Source organism: Podarcis bocagei (genome assembly GCF_964188305.1).
Source record: "Podarcis bocagei genome assembly, chromosome: 13".
Taxonomy (NCBI): domain Eukaryota; kingdom Metazoa; phylum Chordata; class Lepidosauria; order Squamata; family Lacertidae; genus Podarcis; species Podarcis bocagei.
In genome coordinates this window covers 29,892,206-29,914,609 of record NC_138138.1, presented here as the reverse complement: position 1 = coordinate 29,914,609, position 22,404 = coordinate 29,892,206, and the positions used below count along the sequence as shown (strand labels likewise).

At 41.9% G+C, this 22,404-nt stretch overlaps 2 protein-coding genes across 2 annotated transcripts in view; one reads left to right on the top strand and one right to left on the bottom strand.

Moving 5' to 3' along the window:
• The window catches only part of LOC308571672 (olfactory receptor 2AP1-like), a gene marked incomplete at both ends in the record, with an annotated part of 295,033 nt that overhangs the window by 218,115 nt on the left and 54,514 nt on the right, over nucleotides 1-22,404 (top strand). The gene's annotated exons all lie outside the window — the stretch shown is intronic.
• Nucleotides 738-19,148, bottom strand: LOC308570473 (cytosolic phospholipase A2 gamma-like). Its single transcript, XM_081165337.1, has 14 exons — nucleotides 18,915-19,148; nucleotides 17,930-18,046; nucleotides 16,879-17,021; nucleotides 14,301-14,499; nucleotides 13,429-13,537; nucleotides 12,159-12,299; nucleotides 10,445-10,498; nucleotides 9,692-9,757; nucleotides 6,806-6,934; nucleotides 6,498-6,623; nucleotides 5,569-5,676; nucleotides 4,562-4,716; nucleotides 3,456-3,630; nucleotides 738-2,980 (listed from the first exon to the last, which is right to left on the bottom strand). The coding sequence occupies exons 1-14, from the start codon at nucleotides 18,936-18,938 to the stop codon at nucleotides 2,823-2,825; spliced, it is 1,704 nt and encodes a 567-aa protein (XP_081021463.1). The 5' UTR covers nucleotides 18,939-19,148; the 3' UTR covers nucleotides 738-2,822.

The window sequence follows — 22,404 nt, the reverse complement described above, 5'->3', positions numbered from 1 at the left end:
ACTCTTCAAAAGCTTTCCTAAGGTAACCTACACTAAAAACACTCTAAATATGTGTGTGCTTGTGTTTCTCTCTGTGTGTAATACAATTTATCATAATAAAAGCAGATAATGAAAAGAACAATGGAGTTTAGAAGTAGTAGTTGGTAAAAACATCATAAAAAACAACAATCAGATATTAAAATCCACAATTTAAATACCCGATAAAATAATATAAACTACTATTCAGTGTTTAAAAGGAAACAAAGAGAACATCAGCCAAATCTGTGTGCCATAAAAGAGTGATTTTCTGCAAGGTCTTAAGTATGGTTGACCAGAAATAATGGGATGGATCAGGAGAATACATTAGACTTGAATACATTAGAGCCAGAATATCTGTTTATTGTGTAGGTGTGAGGAGCCTGGACTTCCAGATGTTTCTGGACTCCAATTCCCATCAACCCCAGCCAGAAATGGTCAGGGATGATGGGAGTCCAGCAACTTCAGTTTGGCTGCCCACAATCTAGTCCCATTGAAATCATTAGGAATTAGGTTAGTATTGCTTTGAGAAATCTGACTCCTATAAGTTTATAATTGAACTTGCCCAGGCCATACATCCCCGATCAATTCTTGGGCAGGACTTCTTTTTTAAAACAGCCTTCTGAATTCTGAACATACCAACGCAGCTCTTTAAATTCTGACTTGAAGTTACATACCAAATATATACAGATGCAATCACCACACATTCTCGTGGAAGTAAATTGCTTTAAATATGGTTTTATGTTTTATTTTGTAAACAGCTTTAAGGTATTTTCTTTTTCAATCAAGTGGTATATGAATTTCATGAAATAATAAACAAATAATTGCTGTTCCAAAATTTCATCCACACGCTTGGGCTGCAGAGGTTAAGAGGTATGCCCTGCTCTGATGGGAGTAGGCTTGTGTGAAAATGGGGAAACAGAGGGAGTTGTTTGGGAACGCTGACAAAATCATTGCAACATGTCTGCAGTTTCTTGCTCCACAATGCATTGCTCTGAGGAAAGATTCTTTGCATTCATGCAGGGTGAGGCAAATGTGTTCTGTGTTTGATAGTGTTAAACTTGTGCATCAAAGAACTTTATTTTCTTCTTTGCTTAAACAGCATGTCATTTGTTTGTGGATGAATTGATGTTGATATGTTCCACACCGTAACTAAGATTCTTCACATTTTTTGCTCTTTCTCTCCCCATTAAACGTTTGGCAAATTTGTTTAAAAATGCTTGCTTTTTGCTATAGTACTGGTGCTTAATTAAGAGTGTGACAAGAAAAAAAATCTGTAACCACAAGGAGTCTTTGTCTAACTCGGTCACATGCTGGGTGGGTGCATGTCTGAGTTATGAGGAGCATATCTGCTTGCAAATTTTGTCCTTAACTTTTGAATGGCAAGGGATAGCCTGAGTTCAGGGGGGGGTGAGGATATGTCATGGTATACATGAATAGCAAAGTCCTTATTCACATGCTACTCTTGTGTAGAGTTTTGCCACATTGTTGGAGGAGCAAGGCCACACTTTTAGCCCCCTCCATGACATAACTACCGCTTTCTGCAGTAAAAGCTTGCTATTTGTGGTTATCAACAGCTTAAACTTCCATTTGCAAGGATCTGCACATGAATATTCCCACCAATCAGGGCAACTAGTTGTGCAGGTCTCCCAGTCATGTGGGAGTCATGAGCAGGTATTCACACATCACAGAGAAAGCTCAACCACACACTGCACATGGTTCTTGCAGTACTGATGTAAAGGCAAGGCTAAAAGCATAGTCCTGCTACTCCTTCAACACAGCAAAGCCCTACACATGAGTAATGTGTGAATAGAGCACATGTGATGTTATATATCTGAGGGAGACTCAGGTATAGCCTTTGGTCCAAATGTATCTATCTACTACTGCCAGTGCTTCAATGCCAACTAGAGACGTAAGAAGGCAGTAATTTTCGTTCCGACCTGTATTCATCACAGTCTGTGTTTCCATCTCGCTGTGGTTCAGTTACCACCAAATACTCATTTACTTATCTCACAATCACTATTTCATGTAACTATGTAACTCATGTAACTTATATCACATTAAATGAAAGGATACATCAAAACAATTTTTAAAAGGTATTTCATTACACATCATTTGAGAACTTAAAGACAACAATGGATGCCTATTTTATTTGATTGATTTCCATTTCCTGACCACAGATGGATCATAAATGGCAATTTGAGATTTTCTTCTTCCCCTGAACTATAGTGGTACCTCATGTTGCGAACCATCCCCCTTACAAATTCTTTGGGTTACGCACTCCACTAACTTGGAAATAGATGCCCCTTGTTGTGAATTGTGCCCTGGGATGTGAGCGGAAATCGCACTTCAGCGGCGCGGCAGCAGCGGGAGGCGCCATTAGCGGAAGTGCACCTCATGTTACGAGTGATTTCTGGTTACAAATGGACCTCAGGAATGGATTAAGTTCATAACCAGAGGTACCACTGTATAGGTACTAACCACAGTTCGTAGTTTCAGAAATAATAAACTGAAGTTAGTTCAATATTGGGTCCCCTCCTAACTGCAATAAATCCCAATGTTTGTTAATTTAATTTCAAGTCAAACTTCAGCATTGTGTCCAAATGAGGCCATTGATATATGCTATGTTTTTATTGATCAGTGATATATATATACTGATCAGATACTTTTAGAATAGCGGATACAAATTGAGCCGATAATAACAATGATGCTAACAAAAGTTAGAACTCTAGCAGAGGAAAAATCCTTGCTATGTGAACTTTGTTGTCAAGCAAATGTTGAAGAGGAAAAAACTTTACTTAAGCCCTTTATGAAGGAGGACCTACAACATTCTTGATCTCCTCCAAGATCTTTTCGTGAACATTTGCTACATTTTGCTTTGCTGCAGTGAGCAACTTTTCAATCTCTTCCTTTGAATAGCTCATCTTGAATGTAGAAAACTGTTCTCTGTATTCATGAATTTTATCTGAAAATGAGAGTTGCTGTGTATTAATGAATTATAAGGAATTGAAAACATATTCCATTAACTGTAGGGAAAAATTATAACACTGAGCATGACTCATCTGTCCTACTGAAAGAGAGGATAAAAGACTTCTTCTGTTTCCAGTGATCCTATTCTAATTCTGATTTTGGTCCCCATCATCACTAATGAAAATTGGAGTTTTGCTGAGCCAAATAAAATTAAATCTGCTTGGTGGGTCAAAGAGTTGTATGAATCTGGAGAAAGGAAGATGGTATGGGAAATTCAAATGCTGGAACTGTAAAAACCTTGCTGGCAAAAGGAAGTAAGAACTACAGGGAGATTGGTTCAGTTTAAGCATAAGGAAGGAATTCAGCACTAGAAATAAAATAATGTATCCAATTATTTTGTCTTGATAATTTTTTAACTCCACTATCTGATCAACTGCACACTTACCAAATGGATCTCATCGACACATTACCTGAACAGTTGACTTTGTTGAACAGTGGACAGTGCACGACAGTTGGGACACATTCTGCATCTCCTCTGAAGATATAGCAATCCTTCAAATCATCCGTGTCCTGCAGCTCTCTCTCATCGATCTTGGGAAATGGGATTCCATGTTCCTCACAGTATTTAATGGCTTTCTTAATGGTCTGAACCAAAGGAGAAAGTCTATAGTTAATTGCCATATCCACTTGGGTAAATAGCAGCTGGATGAAAAGAATACTCATGGCTACTTCCTGGGCAGCTATTAGGGACCCTTCAGACATTACCATCATGACATGGGAAGTGAAACAGTTAGGCTCCCTCCTAAGCTGCTTTAGGAAGTCCCAGGGCACTTTTACCCCACCCATCTGGCTGAGTTTCCACAGCCACTCTGGGCGGCTTCCAGCACATATAAAAATGTAATGAAATGTCAAACATTAAAAACATCCCAGTACAGGGCTGCCTTCAGATGTCTTCTAAAATTGTGCAGTTCTATATCTCCTTGACATCTGATGGGAGGGCACTTCTGATATCACAGAGTGGCATGAAAAGGAGTAATGCCGTGGTAGACACTGGTAAGGAATCTTCAGAAGGAAGTTTTAGATAACAACATATTAGAATCAAAGAATTGAAGAGATGGAAGAGATCCCCAATGGTTATGAGGTCTAAGCTCCTGCAATACAGGCACTGCAGCCAAAGAACCCCTGACAGACAGCCATCCAACCTCTTTTAAAAAACTTCCAATGAAGGGGAGTCCATCTTCTGAGGCAGTCCATTCTACTGTGGAATGGCTCTTTCCATGATAAAGTTATTCCTAATGTTTTGTTGGAATCTTTTTCGTGTAATTTGAATCCAATGGTTCAAGTCCTACCTCTGGAGCAGTAGCATACAAGCTTCCTCCATCTTCTGTGTAACAGCCCTTCAGATATTTGAAAATGACTACCAACATCCCACTCTCCTATCTAATTTTTTTTTTATTTAAACCTAAAAGATGGATACCAAAGCTTATGTAATATTGTTTAATGAATCCTAACAGAATTATCCTTTGACCAGAATTTTAGCCATGTTTGATTGCCCCTGTAAATTAAATGAATTTACCAGAAAAGGATCTCCGGCACTGAAGTCAAAGGAGAGGATCAACTTCACTTTCCTCTCAGACTGAAGAAGGGATGGGTAAGCAGCGTTTATCGCCAGGCCAGCATCAATCAGAGAGACAACCTGTTTGCTTGTCAAGTCAGGACATTCAACATCCGCTAGACATATGAAGTGAAACAGAGCATCGATACAAAGCTTTTGGAATCAATATCAACCTGCTGCCTACGTAGTTATTAAGTTAGTTATTAAAAAGCCATACCAATACTACTACTGCTTTTATACAGGCAAATCTGTCAATTTCAGTCCCCGACCCCACCCCAGTCTTCAGTTTGTCATATTTCTGCATCAGAAATGTCTACAGGCTGATGAAAGGTGTAAGTGGATTGAGCCCATGTAAAGGATTTGAGAGCTGAGCCAAGTGCACAAGTCCTACTAACCTGCCATCGGCATCCCAAATCAAGTCCACTCATCTATAGTAAAGGTACCTCCAACACAGATGCAATGAGTGGGCAACTTCTCAAACCATAACCCTTTGCCTGTGGTTTCCTTGAAGGCCATGAGCAATGTGTGCAATGAGCTGTGTTTATCTATGATACAGATATCACACTCTGCATCATAACCAGGTTATTCCATGACATTCATGAAGCTATGGGCTCACAACTCTGGGAATTCAGGCAAAAAGTGGCAGGTGTGAATAAGTGTCTGGTGGACTGTACTACATGTAAGTGCCAAGGCCTTGGCTGGTTCAGATAATTATAGTTAAGTACCTAGTTACTGATCCTATAATAGGAAGGAAGGAAGGAAGGAAGGAAGGAAGGAAGGAAGGAAGGAAGGAAGGAAGGAAGGAAGGAAGGAAGGGAAGCAGCTATATGTTACCACAAGCTGCCTCTTCCTGGGTAGCCATATTTGGGTGGGGGGAGAGAGAGATTTTGCTGCAGCCCAAGAGCATAACATTCAGAACAGTGGTATCCATTTATAAAAATAATAATATCAATGCAACATATGCTTACAGCAGTGGTACAGGAAGTTATTAGTGCTTCCCCATGTCCAGTTCAAAAGGCATAAATACGTCTTTCTCACCACATCATGTAAAACACGGAGGGAATCACTGGCAAAACCTAAAAGGGAATAATATTCAGAGTCAAGAATGGGGGGAAAATAATTTTAATTTGGAAAGGCAATATCCAAATAAAATGACTGACTGGTTGACTAATCTGGTGAACCGGGTTCGATTCCCCGCTCCTCCACATGCAGCTGCTGGGTGACCTTGGGCCAGTCACACTTCTCTGAAGTCTCTCAGCCCCACTCACCTCACAGAGTGTTTGTTGTGGGGGAGGAAGGGAAAGGAGATTGTGAGCCGCTTTGAGACTCCTTAGGGTAGTGATAAAGCGGGGTATCAAATCCAAACTCTTCTTCTTCTTCTGAACATGGAATGAATCTATCTTAAACCAGTCAAGTTGTCATTCCAAGAGTCTGTCTGAGATTAGAGCTCCTCAGATCATTTGGTTCTATAGCAGGGATAGTCAACCTAGTGCCCTCCAGATGTTATGGACCACAACTCCCATCATGCCCTGACCATTAGCCATCCTGCCTCAGGCTAACAACAACTGGAATCTAAAAACTTATGGAGGGCACCATGTTCAATTCCCTCCATTTCAAATCTTTTTACTCATTACAACTCTTTAGTGGTAAAATGGATTTCCAAGGTCCAAAGAGTAGCAGATTTTTTTGAACCCCATGACATGCACTGTTATTGTGGATAAGTTTTAAAAGAAGAAAAAATGGGGAAGGAAGAGATGCTAACACTTGGGCATAAAAGGATTAAGAATAAAGAGAGACACTCCTCCAGATTACATTGTATTACCAAACTCATATCTTTGAGGAGACTTTGGGGAAGAACAGCTGCTCAAAGGTAACGTATGGTTGCTATTACACTTGCCTCCAAAATCCAGGTCCAGTGCTTGACACAGTCTCATACAGTCTTTCTTTCTTGTTTCCGCATTAGCAGAAAACCAGGTCTTGCAGATCTCTCTAAGCAATTCATAGCTTCTGCTGGAACTATGGTCTATTTTTGCAGACAAAATGACACAGAGTGTTAAAGCAGGAAAAGAAAAATGAGCAATAGCTAAGGGTACATGAAATACTTTTACTTCACCAAAGCTTTATTAGGCATAACAAATATAATATATTAAACAAACTCATCTTAATTTGCAGCAATATTTGGGATTTTTTCTGACGTTCACTTACTTTTCAAAATGTTGCGGAGGTGGTCAAAATGCTTATCTGCTGTCTTTCCATCTGATGTTTCACAGAGGTGAAGCTCTAGAATGGACTGATAACCCTCATAGAGTGTCTTAAGTTTCTGGTCATCTTGATCTTGGCAAAAAAAGAGCATACAAAAGAGAGTTACAAATACTCAGGCCTGGCTTAAAACATATTGCTGCTCGAGGCAGAACAGCATATGCAACTCCACTCTACCTCCAAGTCTAGGTGCATAGTCTCTAAGACTGACTAAATTATTTTGGCATCTGATTTAGATCTGGTTTAACGATGCCCATTAGCTTAGAGCTGCAGAGCCACTGAAGCCTCTCTGCTGCCACCTGCTGGTAAAGTTACTCCCCCTCCACCTCCTCTCAACTTCTGTGTCTAGAACAGGCATCCCCAAACTTGGCCCTCCAGATGTTTTGGGACTACAATTCCCATCATCCCTGACCACTGGTCCTGTTAGCTAGGGATGATGGGAGTTGTAGTCTCAAAACACCTGGAGGGCCAAGTTTGGGGATGCCTGATCTAGAAGAAAATCACTCATTGATTGCACCCCCAAACAGACTTTGAGTAAGGCCTAAGGGCACAAACAACAAATAGTATAGCTAGATGTTGGGAGGAAGTGGGACATTCAAGACTAAAATCTATTTGTGTACTGCTTGATTCATGCTGTTAGCTGAAAATATACTATTGCTTCACATGGGGTGGTTGTGCATTGTGGAAAGGCTGCCACTCACACACCTTTTTCATGTCGTAAGCTACCTTGCGCATGGTTTATACTTTGGAAAAGTGGCATACAAATAAAATGATGTATGTATGTAAAGGTAAAGGGATCCCTGACCATTAGGTCCAGCCGTGACCGACTCTGGGGCTGCGGCGCTCATCTCGCTTTACTGGCCAAGGGAGCCGGCGTACAGCTTCTGGGTCATGTGGCCAGCATGACTAAGCTGCTTCTGGCAAACCAGAGCAGCGCACGGAAACACTGTTTACCTTCCCGCCGGAGTGGTACCTATTTATCTACTTGCGCTTTGATGTGCTTTTGAACTGCTAGGTTGGCAGGAGCAGGAACCGAGCAACGGGGGCGCACCCCGTCGCGGGGATTCGAACCGCCGACCTTTTGATCAGCAAGTCCTAGGCTCTGTGGTTTTACCCACAGCACCACCCGCGTCCCATGTATGTATGTAGAGCCCATCAAAATTAGTGTGATTTACTTATGAGCAGACATGTATAGGATTGTACCATAAAGCAGAAGAATACTCATATAATACAAAATACTTCTATAGAATCATAGAATTGTAGAGTTGGAACGGACCCCAGGGGCCATATCATTCAACCTATATATGGTAGTCCATGCAGGAATCACAGCTAAAGCATCCGTGGCAGATGGACATTCAATCTTTGCTTAATACCTCCAATGAAGGAAAGTCCACCACTTCCTCAGGGAGTCCATTTGAACATCAAACAGCTTTTACCATCAGAAAGTTCTTCCTGATGTTTAGTCAGGAATATATTTCTCGAACATTAGACCTTTTCTGATCCCATGGTTAGGTGGAGGGGCATGGGAAATGCTTCACAGTTGTCCCAGCAATACTTCACCAGGTTTGGAGGCTGATGATGACAATAACTGAATTCAACCTGAGAAATATTGAACTCAGCCTGTTGAAACTCTTAGGCACATATTCTAGTGATCAACATGGTACCCTCCAGATATTATTGTGCTACAACTCGCATCATCCCTTGTCATTGGCTGTGCTAGCTGGGGCTGGTGGGAATTGAAGGCCTAATAACATCAAAACAGCCACAGGTTTCCCATCACTTTGGTAGAGTATTTCAACAATTTATTTCAGGTGGGCAAAACTGATCTTGCCCCTTCTGCCTGTTTTTCCTCCCAAAAAAATGCCCTGGGGGCACCACAAGCTTTGCCATTCTTTTGTTTCATCCTTGATGGAATAGACACTAATTTAGTGAACTGAATTTATTATTTCGGTCACAGACCAGTTCCAGCCCACATACAATATCAAGGAAGATATAAAACACGATAGGAATACATTTGAATTTGCAATTAGGTATAACAGGGACACTACAGATATAGCAACAGTTAAAAAATAAAGAAATTAAAACTTAGTCGCTAACATATAACCTAAAATTATCATTTAAGGCCTTAATCATTGTGATAGCACAGCTTGTTCCCTAAGTTTAATGGCAAACGCACCAAATTTGGCTACGCTAATAATGATCTCAGGATCCTTGTCCTCTGTCAGGGAATTTAGACATCACTAATGTAGTACTTGTAAAGGTAAAGGACATCTGGACAGTTAAGGCCAGTCAAAGGCAACTATGGGGTTGCAGCACTCATCTCGCTTTTAGGCCAAGGGAGCCAACGTTTGTCCACAGACAGCTTTCCGGGTCATGTGGCCAGCATAACTAGACTGCTTCTGGTGCAACAGAACACCGTGATGTAATCCAGAGCACACAGAAACGCTGCTTACCTTCCTGCAGTACCTATTTATCTACCTGCACTGGCATGCTTTTGAACTGGGAGCTGGAGCTAGGACAGAGAAATGGGAGCTCACCCCGTCGTGAGAATTAGAACCGCCGACCTTCCGATCGGCAAACCCAAGAGGCTCAGTGGTTTAGACCACAGTGCCACCCGTGTCCTTAACTTTACCTTGTGCACCCTGTAACACTCTCTGCATATGGGTGGATAGCAACACAGTCTTACGCAAGCACACACATGAGAAAAGCACAAACAAAAACCAGGAAAATTGCAACACTATGAGTTATAGACATCAACACACACAACTGAAATTAAAATCAAATCCAAGTACAAGGGAGACCAGGATATTAATGTTGGTTGCAACATCTTACCTAAGTTTGTTGAAGCTGAGGAAGAGTCTCCTGATCTCTTTTGTTTTAGATAATTCAGCAAAGAATCTTGAAAAAGAAATGTGCATGTTCACACACAATGAGAAGAGTCAAAGGGTCTCCTGATCCAGCCTTCTCACATTGGCCAACCAACCTAATGTCTAAATGTTGGGTTGGGATATCTGCTTGCAAGAGCAAACTCCCCACTCATGGTTCTCAACAACTGGTATACAGAGCCAAACTGCCTCTGAACAGTATGAAAAACCATCTTTCCCAAATGCCACAAGTAGCAAAATAGCTGGCAACATTCAGGTTGCAAAAAGGGAGGGGACAACCTATACATTGTTCAGACTTCGAATTTTCGATTTTCATTTTGACAGAATATGGTGCCTCATTTCAACAAAACCATAATCACTAGTCAGCCTTTGTTCACCTAGAGCCTAGGTCATAGAGACAAGATACAGGTTTAAAGATACTGCATTCGCCACTTCTAATACTAAGTGAAGCTTTGAATCACTGCAAAGGGCTAGTGTCCCCAGATTCCCTTCTTCTTCTTTGGCCAAAGTGAACGAAATATGCAGGCACCAGCCCACCTCCAGAGTGAATTAAACTTGTAAAATTGTATGCAGATGTACCCACAGGTTTTCATGCAGGAAACCTTCCAAAAAAACCAAACCCCAATCCACTTCATAATTCAGAGCACACACAGAGACAATGCACAACCTATATTTTAAAAAGAAGATAAAAGAGCAATACCTATTATAGTCCTATAGAGTTCTTGTTCGCTTCCAAGGGCACTTCCCCATAAACCTAAAAATAAGAAAGCTGTGGCATTAACAATCATATCTTTCACCTGGTGGCAGTAAAAGTAACGACAAAGTTAATATTTTATTTTTTTTATGACATAATATCAGCACAGAAAGGGAAGGTTATGAATGTAATCACACACAGACAAAGAGCCCATTTTTGTATGGATTGTTAGCACCAGGGCTTTCGGCTGTAACCCATCCTCACTAGGGATAGACAAATCTGCTAAATTTGTTTTCTGACAATTTCCCATTTTTCCAATGTTAAGCTCGGTTTGCCCATTTTTGCAGTTGTTGTTGTTGCTGTTGCTGCTGTTGCATTTTAAAATTTACAAATATATATCATCGTTTCTTCTTCATTTATGTACATAATCTGTTTACTCTTCGAAACTTGTTCATTTCCATAATACAATATTTTACTTCCCCCTATCTCTTTACAGCTTCGTCATCTCTCTTTATTTCATTTTCCTTTGTACTGTGTTCTAGTATTCTTTCAACCTTCTCTGTATGTAAAATATCTTATCCAGCTGTCCATTTATTTTGTGAAATTTAATCTAGGCACATCCGAGTTTTAATTTGGGAACCATGTTTACACAGCTGATTTTTAAAACAATCCCATTCTTTTTCTAAACCTTACGTTTGAGTGATTTTTTTATTGTTTCTGTCATTTTGGCTAGATCTACATATTCACACAATTTCATTTGCCACTCTTCTTTAGTTGGTATCAAATCCCCTTTCCAATATTTGGCAATTAACACTCTAGCAGCCATTGTTGCATATAGAAATACTCTTTTGCTTTCTATGTTTATCATCATAATGCCCAGTAAGAAGGCTTCTGGTCTCCTAATAAATGTTTGTTTGTTTGTTTGTTTGTTTGTTTGTTTGTTTGTTTGTTTGTTTAAAAAGGGTTTGCAGGAATATTTGTATGCATTCTCATGCACATTTCTCCTACCATACCCAATTTTTAAAAACAATTTTGTCTACTATGCATATGTTTGTATGCACATTTCATTAGTGCATACACTTTTGTATGCATTGTTTAGTTGGGGAACTGTGTCACAAAAATTGGAAAGGGGCCAATTCCAAAGGAGAGGTGTGTTTTGTTTCATGAAGTACAAATTTGTTAGGTTCACATTAGCATGAGAACTGAACAGATTTGTTATGTTCTGAGCTTGGATCCTAGAACAATAGGCAAGTAGGATCCTAGAAGGCAGTATCCTGATTGGTCTGCAGGAGCCGCCCAATCCGGCTCCAGGAGGAAGTGAATCAGCAACCTGATTGGCCTGCAAAGGCAGCCCAATCAGGCTCCAGGAGGGGAGTTGAATCAGCCAATCACACGGGACCCATTGTATAAATAATGTATATATAGGCAGAGATTTTGGGGAAGACTCACTCCCTGTTTGACATGAGCTGAAATAAAGAGCATGAAATCAACACTAGACTCCGAATATATTTCAAGATTCATCCTCCATCTGTAGTTCTCACACACATCTGACGAAGGAGTGGCTGGTACATGTACATAGCTTATTTGTTTGATCTAGACATTCAGAAGCCTCCTTTACATTCCTATTCATTGGCCATGAGAACACAGAATGTGTTACTTTCCTTGGAATTTGGCATTCAGGGAATGGCATGCTCTTAAGATGCTGAGGGAGGTCAGGTACCTTGCAAATAGCAGATATCTCTTTTCTTCTTATCTTCAGTCAGTTGCCCATTTTCAAATATGCTCCCAAAGTGCTTCATGTCTACATATGCTCCCAGGCCCGGAACCCCAGCCTCGTGTGGGGTGAATTCGAACCAGGTGCCTGGAAAACAAACAGAAGATTGGTGGGAAAGATATGAGAAGGGCTGGATGCCCAGGGGAAATATGAGCAAACCTGCCACCAACATCTCCCTTACAGCAACAAGAGAAACATCTGTTGGGATTTTGAAAGAAGTTGAAACAAATTTCAGTAAGATTAGTAACTTCCCTCAGGGTGGTGAGTAAAGACTTCTCACATCTAAATGGTGAAATAGGAAGAGATGTGCTACTTTAACATTTACATCATGAAGAGGCAGAATGACAGCTTACAGCATAATTCCAACCATGTCTACTCAGAAGTAAAACCTGTTGAAATCAGTGGACCTTCCTTGCTCCTGGGGAATGCGAGTGAGGGTTTCAGCATTAGCCATTTTAACACTCAGCAATTAAGTACAACAGTTTTCTGTCCTGATACATCTGGCTACAGTGGTACCTCAGGTTACATAAGCTTCAGGCTACAGACTCTGGTAATCCAGAAATAGTGCTTCAGGTTAAGAACAGAAATCATGCTCCGGCAGCGCGGCGGCAGCAGGAGGCCCCATTAGCTAAAGTGGTGCTTCAGGTTAAGAACAGTTTCAGGTTAAGAACAGACCTCCGGAATGAATTAAGTACTTAACCCGAGATACCACTATATTTGCAGAGCCAATATTTGGGTGTTGAGTTATGGCCTTATCTGCACTATACATTTAAAGCAGTATCATACCACTTTTAAAAGTCATGGTTTCCCCCAAGAATCATGGGAACTATAGATTGTCAATGGTGCTGAGATTTAAGAGACCTCCATTCTCTTCACAGAGCTACAATTCTCAGAGTGGTTTAATATTCAGTCCCTCTTCCCAGAAAACTCTGGGGATTTTAACACTGTGAGGGAAATATTCTTGTCTGCCCCAAACACTGGAAGTGGGCTGGATGTTAATTAAAATTAATTAATTGCATGCCTGGATTCCATTCACCAGTTTTCTCTTCCTTTGCAAAACTTAGTTATAGAAACAGAGCTGAATGGGAGTTTGGAGGCCATCTTGTTCAAGCCCCTGCTCAGTGCAGGACGCAACTGCTATCACCTCCAACAAATGGCCATCTGCCTGTTTTGATTTTCTTAGACACAATAAGTATGTCTGAATAGATATAATTACCTGCATGTTGTTGCTCATAGGTTTGCTTGTCCACAGCATTATAGATCGGGTAAGGATTTTTCCCATTCTCACAAGCTCCCCTGTGCACAGGCAGTTCAGACTCATCAAGCTGAAATGCAGGCATTTGGTTAAATTAAATTATTTTGATACCTAAATGGCTTCCAAAATACTCTTGGCCCTCTTTAAAGGGAGCTTCAACCCTGGTCTTCCAGGAATGCTATGTATAACACAGCCTCAAAGCACTTCTACCCACATGGGTGAAATAATATACTAATACTACTAATAATAACATATACACATATCCCTTCAGTCCTTCCTAGGCACCTGGTCTTTCTACAGGCCACACCCCTCAACAGCCCCGCCCAAGTGCTTTCGCGATACTAGGATGCGACCCTGAACTGTAATAGAGCCTCTCATATCTGTTGCTTCACCTAGTTTTGGCTTTGGTCCTGCCCAGGGCCTTCTTGCCCATAGGCACTAGGGGTGCAGGGCACCCAGGCACCAGACTCTCAGGGGCGCCAGGCCGAGAGGCTGGGGCCCAAGAGTTGAGTCCAAGGAAGAGCCCACCCATCAGTTGGAACGCCACAGGGGGCTCTTCTGCTGTGGGCGGCTCTGCGTCGCAAGTTCAGGGGCGACAGAGCCAGCAAGATGCTGAGGCAGCTGACCGGCTCTACCCCCCTGCACGCCTGGGACTAGGCACCTGGGGGCGCCGGGCGGATCTTTGCATATGCTTAAGACAGCCCTGGTCCTGCCCATCTTTGGTATGTGGCGATGGAAATGTGATTTCCCACCCTTGTAGAAGAACACGTGTGTGTGTGTGTGTGTGTGTGTGTGTGTGTGTGTGTGTGTGTGTGTTACAGTTCTCCACTCACCTCATTTAGCAGTTTTTGCACAAGGAAATAGGACCAGAAATCAGTCAAAGAGTAACATTCATCTTCCGCAGCCCCAATCACAGCTTTCATTGCCTTCTGAAATTCCCACTGGCCTTTGACAAGGGTTTCACACTGACTTTTTTCTAAGGCTTCTATTTTTTCTGCCCAGTCTTCATGTTTGTAGAGAGCTGAAATGCACCTTTTAATGAAGCAGAACATTTACGTTGGAAAACATACAAAGGATTTCTGTGCTAGTCATTTGGAGTGTATTCAGGGCCAGATTCAGGTTTGATGAGGCGCTAAGCTACTGAAGGTAATGGGGCCCTTTATATGTCCAGCTGTCCTTTGTCAACAACAAATTTTCACTGTTTTTTGTGTTGAATTTATGCTATATGGTAATTTATGGACCTAATAGGTATCTAAAGCCATTTGCACAAACCAAAATATGTATTTTGTCAAAGTAATTGTAATTTTTTTCCTTTAATTTTTTTGGGCCTCCCCAAGAGAGTGGGGCCCTAAGTTATAGCTTATTTAGCTTATACATAAATCCAGCACTGAATGTATTCATATGACTGGGCCATGAGAACGCTGTTGTCACATGGTAAAACCAGCTTGTTGGCACATTATCTTCTGTCAGTGGCTGCCACTGCGTAAGATTTAATACATAAATTTTGACACAAGGATTCTGTTTTAGCTGCTTCATGTATCTATCCCATAGTAATTGCATTTATTCTCTATACAGTGGTACCTCTAGTTATGAATTGAATTTGTTCTGGGGGTCCGTTCTTAACCTGAAACTGTTCTTAAATAAATTAGCTTTTGCTAATGGGGCCTCTTGCTGCCGTTGCACCGCTGGCACATCATTTCTGTTCTCATCCTGAGGTAAAGTTCTCAACTCAAGGTAACTCTTCCAGGTTAGTGGAGTTTGTAACCTGAAGCGTTTGTAACCTGAGGGGTTTGTAACTCGAGGTACCACTGTATAGAATTATGTATCAATGTGTGGTTTAATTCTTGTATCCCTGCGTTTTGTAACAGTCTCTCTTTCTGTCTTTCTACATTGTGTAAACTACTGAATCACTGTATCTCTCGCTTATCTATCCCTGAAGGATTGTTTGTGTAGCTCAAGGGCACAGATGGTCAGGAAGTTTAAGTTAGTATCTCCTCGATCTTCCCTAAAACTTGGGAAGATATAAGAATGGTATGTTAATGACTTTTTGATGGACAGAAGAAGATAAAGTAAAGCAAGACAGTTTTAGCTCCCTGAGCTCTCCTTTCATGTATGCATCCTATGAGCTAATGATGTATTGCCTTCTGGGTAGTTCGCCTAACTGATGATTCTGGTTTGGAAGCTGTCCTATTTCAATAGCTTATTTCTCCGTAAACTGGGTTCCTGCTGGATGCTAAACTTGTCTATCTCTCTTGGTTGTGCTTTTCTTTAAGGTGTTATTACCTGGGCACAAGCCATTTAGAGGTGGTTTAGAAGTAAAAAGGCTGAAATGCACCTTTTAATGAAATAGAACATTTATGTTAGAAAAAATGGAAGGATTTCAGATGTGACCCTCATTAGGAATATATTTTGAAGGAATTTGTAGGACCTGGCAATGAGAACGCTGTTGTCATGTGGTAAAACCAGCTTGTTGGCACATTAGCTTCTGTCAGTCACTGTGTAAGGTTGACTTCTTCCTGCAACACTGGTATTGCCAAACCTCCCCAGGCCATAGCAGAACAGCATCTTGTTCTTACTCTGGCCATTCAGATGTCTACGGGAAGCCCATGTATAGGACATGTTGCAACAGCAATTCCCTACTCCACCCTGGATCCCCAGCAACTGTTATTCAGAGACTTTGGACCTCTGATCCTGGAATAGTGTTTAGCCATCATGAATAGAAGCTACTAATAAGCTTATCCTCCATGAATCTGTTTAAAAGCCACTCAGAGTAGTGGTAGCGACTGCACCTTGTGGCAGAGAATTCCATACTATGTGCAGTACTTCCTTTTATCTGTCCTGAATCTCCCCACTTTGGATGATCCTGGATTCTAGCATTACGCAAAAGAGAGGGGGGGAGAGATCTATATGAATTCTTAAACCTTAAACAACCATATCATTTACCAAAACCTACCAAAAGGCAAAGGGCCTTCTCGGTAGTGGTGCCCACCCTGTGGAATGCCCTCCCATCAGATGTCAAGGAAATACTATCTGACTTTTAGAAGACATCTGAAGGCAGCCCTGTTTAGGGAAGTTTTTAATGTGTGATATTTTATCACTTTTTTATTCTGTTTGGAGTCGCCCAGAGTGGCTGGGGTAATAATAATAATAATTATTATTATTATTATTATTATTATTATTATTATTATTATTATTATTATTGGAGTAGCTGGAGCTGTCGGGAGTTGTAGTTCAAAATAACTGCAAAATAACTGGGCTGTGAAAGGGGAGGCAAAGCATATTTATGTATTTATAAATGTAACACTTACTTGCCAAGATGGCTTCTAACTTCGTCTGATCTAGCTAGCAAGGCAAATAATTCTACCTTCTTAAGTCCTGTATTTGCTCTCCCCTCTACCACTCTGCACTTACCAGGTGGAACCTGACACCCCACCCAAGTACATCACACAGTCCAAGAGGTTGTATTTCTTCAGCTCCGTTAGTGTCCCATAGAGAGCAATCATGGCCCGCACAGCTCCACCTGATCCCAGGACAGCAATATTTGGGATTTGGTCCTAATGGAAGGAATGTTGATATACTCAGTAGGTAGCCTAGGTTAGATATTGTTTGACATCAACTTTGATGTCTTTGAATTAAATACAGGGTGATTCATAATGAAGTATACAGTTTCCAGATGCTGTAAAACAGTAACAGGCGATGACACGGACCGCAACTGCAAACCGTGAGGTAGATGTACTTGTAAAGTTTGTATTCTGCTACTGAGGGAAGTGACGTGGGCGATAGTGCACGTGTCATGTGACTAATCAGGCAAAATGGCTGTGTCTGCAGTGGAGAAGACGTGTTCTTGAATTGAGCAGAACGGAATCGGTAACTGTTGTGCAATGGCATTTTCGATCGCGATTTGGGGAAAACCTCCAAACAGAAAATGTATCTGGGACTGTTTCTAAAAAAAACTTTAAACATTCCCCTACAGTTCTGTTACAGGTAACATAAGATATATTACATTCTTTTTATATATATAATGTGTTGAAACTGTATACTTCATTATGAATCACCCTGAATTTGGTTCTGAGACAATTGATCTTTTCACAGTATAGTGGTACCTCTGGAGGCCTGGCCACATCCCGAGGAATTTGCAACCAGAGGACCGCTTCTGCGCATGTGTGTGGTGCGGTTTAGTGCTTCTGAACCCAGAAAAATACTTCCAGGTTTGCCACGTTCACATCCCAAAGTTTACGTATCCAGAGGGATACGTAAGCGGAGGTACGGCTGTATTTAGCAGGTAACAGTCAATGGTATTTAGTGTTTCCAATATCTGATGCTTTACATGATAATGTATTTACAGTTTAATACCAGAGAGAGATTGCAAAAAGTCTGAAGCTGCAACCATTTACAAACTTGTCTGAGAATAAGCCCAATTGAACTCCTTCCTTTGAGCCAGCCACACAAAACGAATTCCTACCTCATTATATGGAATCCCAAGCTTGCCAAGGCCTTTCTTCACTTCTTCCTTTCTGGCAGCTGTAGCTGCTTTTTCACCCTCTGAGAGTGCTTTAGAAATACGGACCTTAGCTTCTCCCTGCCAAAAAAATACAAAACAGATCCAACAGAACACTTACAGTCACATGCCAACACGTACAAAGCAGAGCACTTGATACTTACCATGTGTTGGCCTTCAGCCAAGAAAGCTAATATCTTAATTTGAAGCAATGACATCTGTGGCTGTGTTCCCCAGCTCTGTATAGTGATATCCACACTGGGTTGTTTCACATCACACTGTTCCTTATTTGGGAGGTGTGAGATGTTTCCATTCAAATATCTACTTAGCCATGTGGGAACAGCAGCAAATGAAGGTGCACACCAACCCTTGGCTGAGTCTACTATAATATACCTGCTCGGTGTTGCTGTATGCCCAACTCTCATCACCCTTAGCCAGCATAGCCAATAGTCTGGGATAACAAGAGATATAGACCAATAACATGGGGGGGCTACAGCTTCCCCAGCCCCTCCACACAATTTGAGCAGAATTGCTGTAGAGAAGTATTCCTGTAGAAAAGTATAGAGGTGCCAACTGGTAGTTAGGGGTGACAAATGTGGGACTTTCCAAAGTTCCCTTTTTTGAATAGTAGGGAGGAAACATTTTTGTTGTTGGCAGTTGATGAGAAATATACTACTTTTTTTTTAATGTTTGCTTTAGCAGTCCAACTGATGAAGACAAAATTTCAATAAATAACATTGTTCTGGCAACCACTTATGCTAAGACCTAACAGACTATATATTTGTGACAACTATTAACAAATAAAATGGACTCACAGACAACAACTACCCACATCCCTGCTCATGGGCTATGCTGGCTGGGGTTGATGGGAGTTCAACAACATTTTGAGGGTACCATGATGGCTGTCACAGAGACAGGTGCACTGCTAATTCTCAGAGGTATAGCTTACCTTCCCAGTTGCATGACTTGCCATCTTCTCTTCCCTATTTCTTCAAGGTCGGTTCAGTGCCTTTACACTCAAATGACGGCGTAGCCAAAGGGCTTCCTCTAAATGTCAGGGTTTAAAATTTCTGGCAGGCACTGAGCCTGCGGTGTTCCTCTTTTCTTCACATTAAGCTGACTTCCTGCACGAGATTCAGCATTCCACAGTTCTACCCGGACTCTGCTACTGGCCAGTACTGAATGACTCAGGAAAGTGGGAGGGAATGTGTTTAGAAGTAATACGATCCCTTCAATATTTGCCTTACAGCTGCTGCTCCAGGCTTTCTATTTGCAAGGCTGACGGATTTAACTAATTGAAAGCATCAGTTGTTGCAGTTATCCCAATTTTGCTGTTGTGGATGTGTTTGGGAGGAATGCTATAGTTTGTTGGCTCATTTTCTAAGATCTTTGGCTTGCCACATTCTGAAGACATGGAACGACTTAAAAATCAGCATAGGCAAAATAGCTCCTCCATACTTTCTTGGAACTATTGTTGTTGTTGTTGTTTAGTCGTTTAGTCGTGTCTGACTTTTCGTGACCCCATGGACCAGAGCACACCAGGCACTCCTGTCTTCCACTGCCTCCCGTAGTTTGGTCAAACTCATGATGGTGGCTTCGAGAACACTGTCCAACCATCTCGTCCTCTGTCGTCCCCTTCTCCTTGTGCCCTCCATCTTTCCCAACATCAGGGTCTTTTCCATGGAGTCTTCTCTTCTCATGAGGTGGCCAAAGTATTGGAGCCTCAGCCTCACAATCTGTCCTTCCAGTGAGCACTCAGGGCTGATTTCCTTAAGAATAGATCTTGGAACTATTAGTTTCCCTTAAATATGGTGGCATGGAATATCAATTACTTCCAGGGGCAGGTAGGGTGGCCCAAGACATTTTACTTCCTGAGGCAAAGGAGAAGATGATATCCACCCTCATTTCATGTAAAAAAGCAAATTGGACCATTAGTTGAATCTTTCTTCTGAATTTTCAATGGAATAGCATTGTCCACTGCACCTGAAGACCAGACCTAATTTATAAGGTGCATGGTGGGCTACATGAGAGAAATAAACCAAGTTTCAGAAGGAAAAGGCAGGAGTTGCTGACCCAAATTGATAGTTTTTCTGACAGTTCTGTATAGGGCCTCCTTGACATGTCTTTTTCTCAAAAGAAACAGTCAATTTCGTTGGGGCCACAGAATTATAGCTGCAACTCTAGGGAGGTTATTATGGTGTTACTTAGAAAACCACTTATCCAAGAGCTACAAATAGAGCCTATCATTCATGAGAGAAGTGTAGCACAGTGGCTTGCAGATTACTAAATATTGATTGTACGACATCACAGCCAGGAGATATAAATATTCATTAATTCATATGATTCATATATCCTGCTGTTCTGTTAGATCTGTTTTGTAATTTTTGGCAGGGTGAAGGTCCATATTTCTAAAGGTCTCTCAGAGGGTGAAAAAGCAGCTATTGTTGCCAGAAAGGAAGAGGTGAAGAAAGGCCTTTGCAAGCTTGGGATTCCATATAATGAGGCAGGAATTCATTTTGTGTGTCTGCCTCAAAGGAAGGAATGCAATGGGGCTTATTTTCAGACAAGTTTGTATACAGTTACAGATTCAGACTTTTTGCCACCTCTCTCTGGTATTAAGCTGTAAATATGTTAGCATGTAAAGCATCATATACTGGAAACACTAAATGAAACGACTGTGAGCTCAGGTCGTTTCCAGTATCATAAAAAGTTTCCTACTCTCAGAGGCACCCTGTTCTTTCAATCCTGGGCTCAGAATTCTTTAATTCTAACTGTATTTCTATGTAACTGGCTCTGGTTGGCAGATCTTGGGGTTCTAGTAAAAAACAAAGAAGATATGACAAGTCTAAAGTCTGTCCATGGCTGCATTAGAGAATGGTTCACAGAGAAAAAAACTGAAAAAGCATTTTAGGCAGAACAAAAGAAAGCAAATCCTCCAACCTTCCTTCAACAGACATTCCATGCCTGCAGTACGATAACAACAACAACAACAACAACAACAACAACAACAAATATTTATATGCCACCCATCTGACTGTCTAACCCAGCCACTCTGGACAGCTTCCAATAAATGGTGTAGTGGTTAAGAGCGGTAGTCTCGTAATCTGGGGAACCAGGTTCGCGTCTCCGCTCCTCCACATGCAGCTGCTGGGTGACCTTGGGCCAGTCACACTTCTCTGAAGTCTCTCAGCCCCACTCACCTCACAGAGTGTTTGTTGTGGGGGAGGAAGGGAAAGGAGAATGTTAGCCGCTTTGAGACTCCTTCAAGGGAGTGAAAGGCGGGATATCAAATCCAAACTCTTCTTCTTCTAAATTAAAACAGTAAGACATCAAACACTGAAAACTTCCCTATACAAGGCTGCCTTTAGATGCCTTGCCATACATCCAGGAAATTCCAGACATGTGCAGAAATTGGACGCCTAAAATGGCATCCAGGAGGATTTTTTTTTTTAATGTTAAGAGATATCCAGAGTTTCCCAAACATTTGGCAACCCAGGTTTTTATTGGTTTTCTGTCCCCCCCCCATCCCCCGTTTTTGGGTGTTTTTTTAAAAAAATCTTTTCCAGGGGAGGCCGTGCCCTGGCAGCTGTGGAGGTGATGAAAGGTCACTTCCCTTGGCTGGAGGAGGGGGAGAGCAAGGAGATGGGGAGGGGGGAAGGTGATGCAGTGGCCTAGCCACCCCTAGCGTGTTGAAAAAGAGACCCCGTGCCAGGGGCATCCCGCAGGCAGTTCAGTTGTGGCGGCAGTGAGAGAGGGTCTGCAGCTGGGTGCTCAGGAGCTGCCAGTGTGGCCACCTCACCTGAAGAAGTTGAGGTGGCAGTGTTGGTTCAGCTTGCCCACCAACTACACCTGCGGACACCTCCTTGTGTTGCCAGGGTGGGCTGCAGTGGAGATGGGGGCCATGCAGGTAATAGGGGAGGGTGCACAGGAAAGAGTTAAAATGAGACCTGGATAGGCCTGGATAGGGAGGGCAGTTCAACAACTTCGGGGTGCCAAGAATTTAACTTTTTGAAATATGGTAAGCCTACACAGGGCAGTCAGGACTACCAAGAAGGCCCTCTACCTGGTTCCCTGTAACTTCACTTCACACAATGAGGGAACTGCCAGAAGGCCTTCAGAGCTGGATCTTGAAGTCCAGACTGAACAATGGGGGTAGAGACACTCCTTCAGGTATGCAGGGCCAAAACCATTTACGGCTTTAAAGATCAGCACCAACACTGAATTGTGCTCGGAAACATGCTTGGAGCCAATGTAGATCCTTTAAGACCGGTGTTATATGGTCCAGGCGGCCACATTCAGGATTAAATGGATGTCTGCTGCTTCTGCTGCACCAGCTAAACTCGCCAGTGTAGGAATGGGCTGATTAGAAGGCACTTTGACAAGTCTCTCCACCCCCCACCCCCCAAAAGGAGATAGCCTTGCATAGAGAAAGCTTTTAG

Excerpts from the sequence above, each read along its gene's own strand:
- LOC308570473 (XM_081165337.1), bottom strand. The coding sequence starts at position 18,938 with ATGGCAAGTCATGCAACTGGGAAG. Across the intron at positions 10,499-12,158 it reads AGATATCTGCTATTTGCAAG|GTTTATGGGGAAGTGCCCTT; the intron begins GTACCTGACCTC and ends TCTTATTTTTAG. Across the intron at positions 5,677-6,497 it reads ACTGGACCTGGATTTTGGAG|GTTTTGCCAGTGATTCCCTC; the intron begins GCAAGTGTAATA and ends ATTCCCTTTTAG.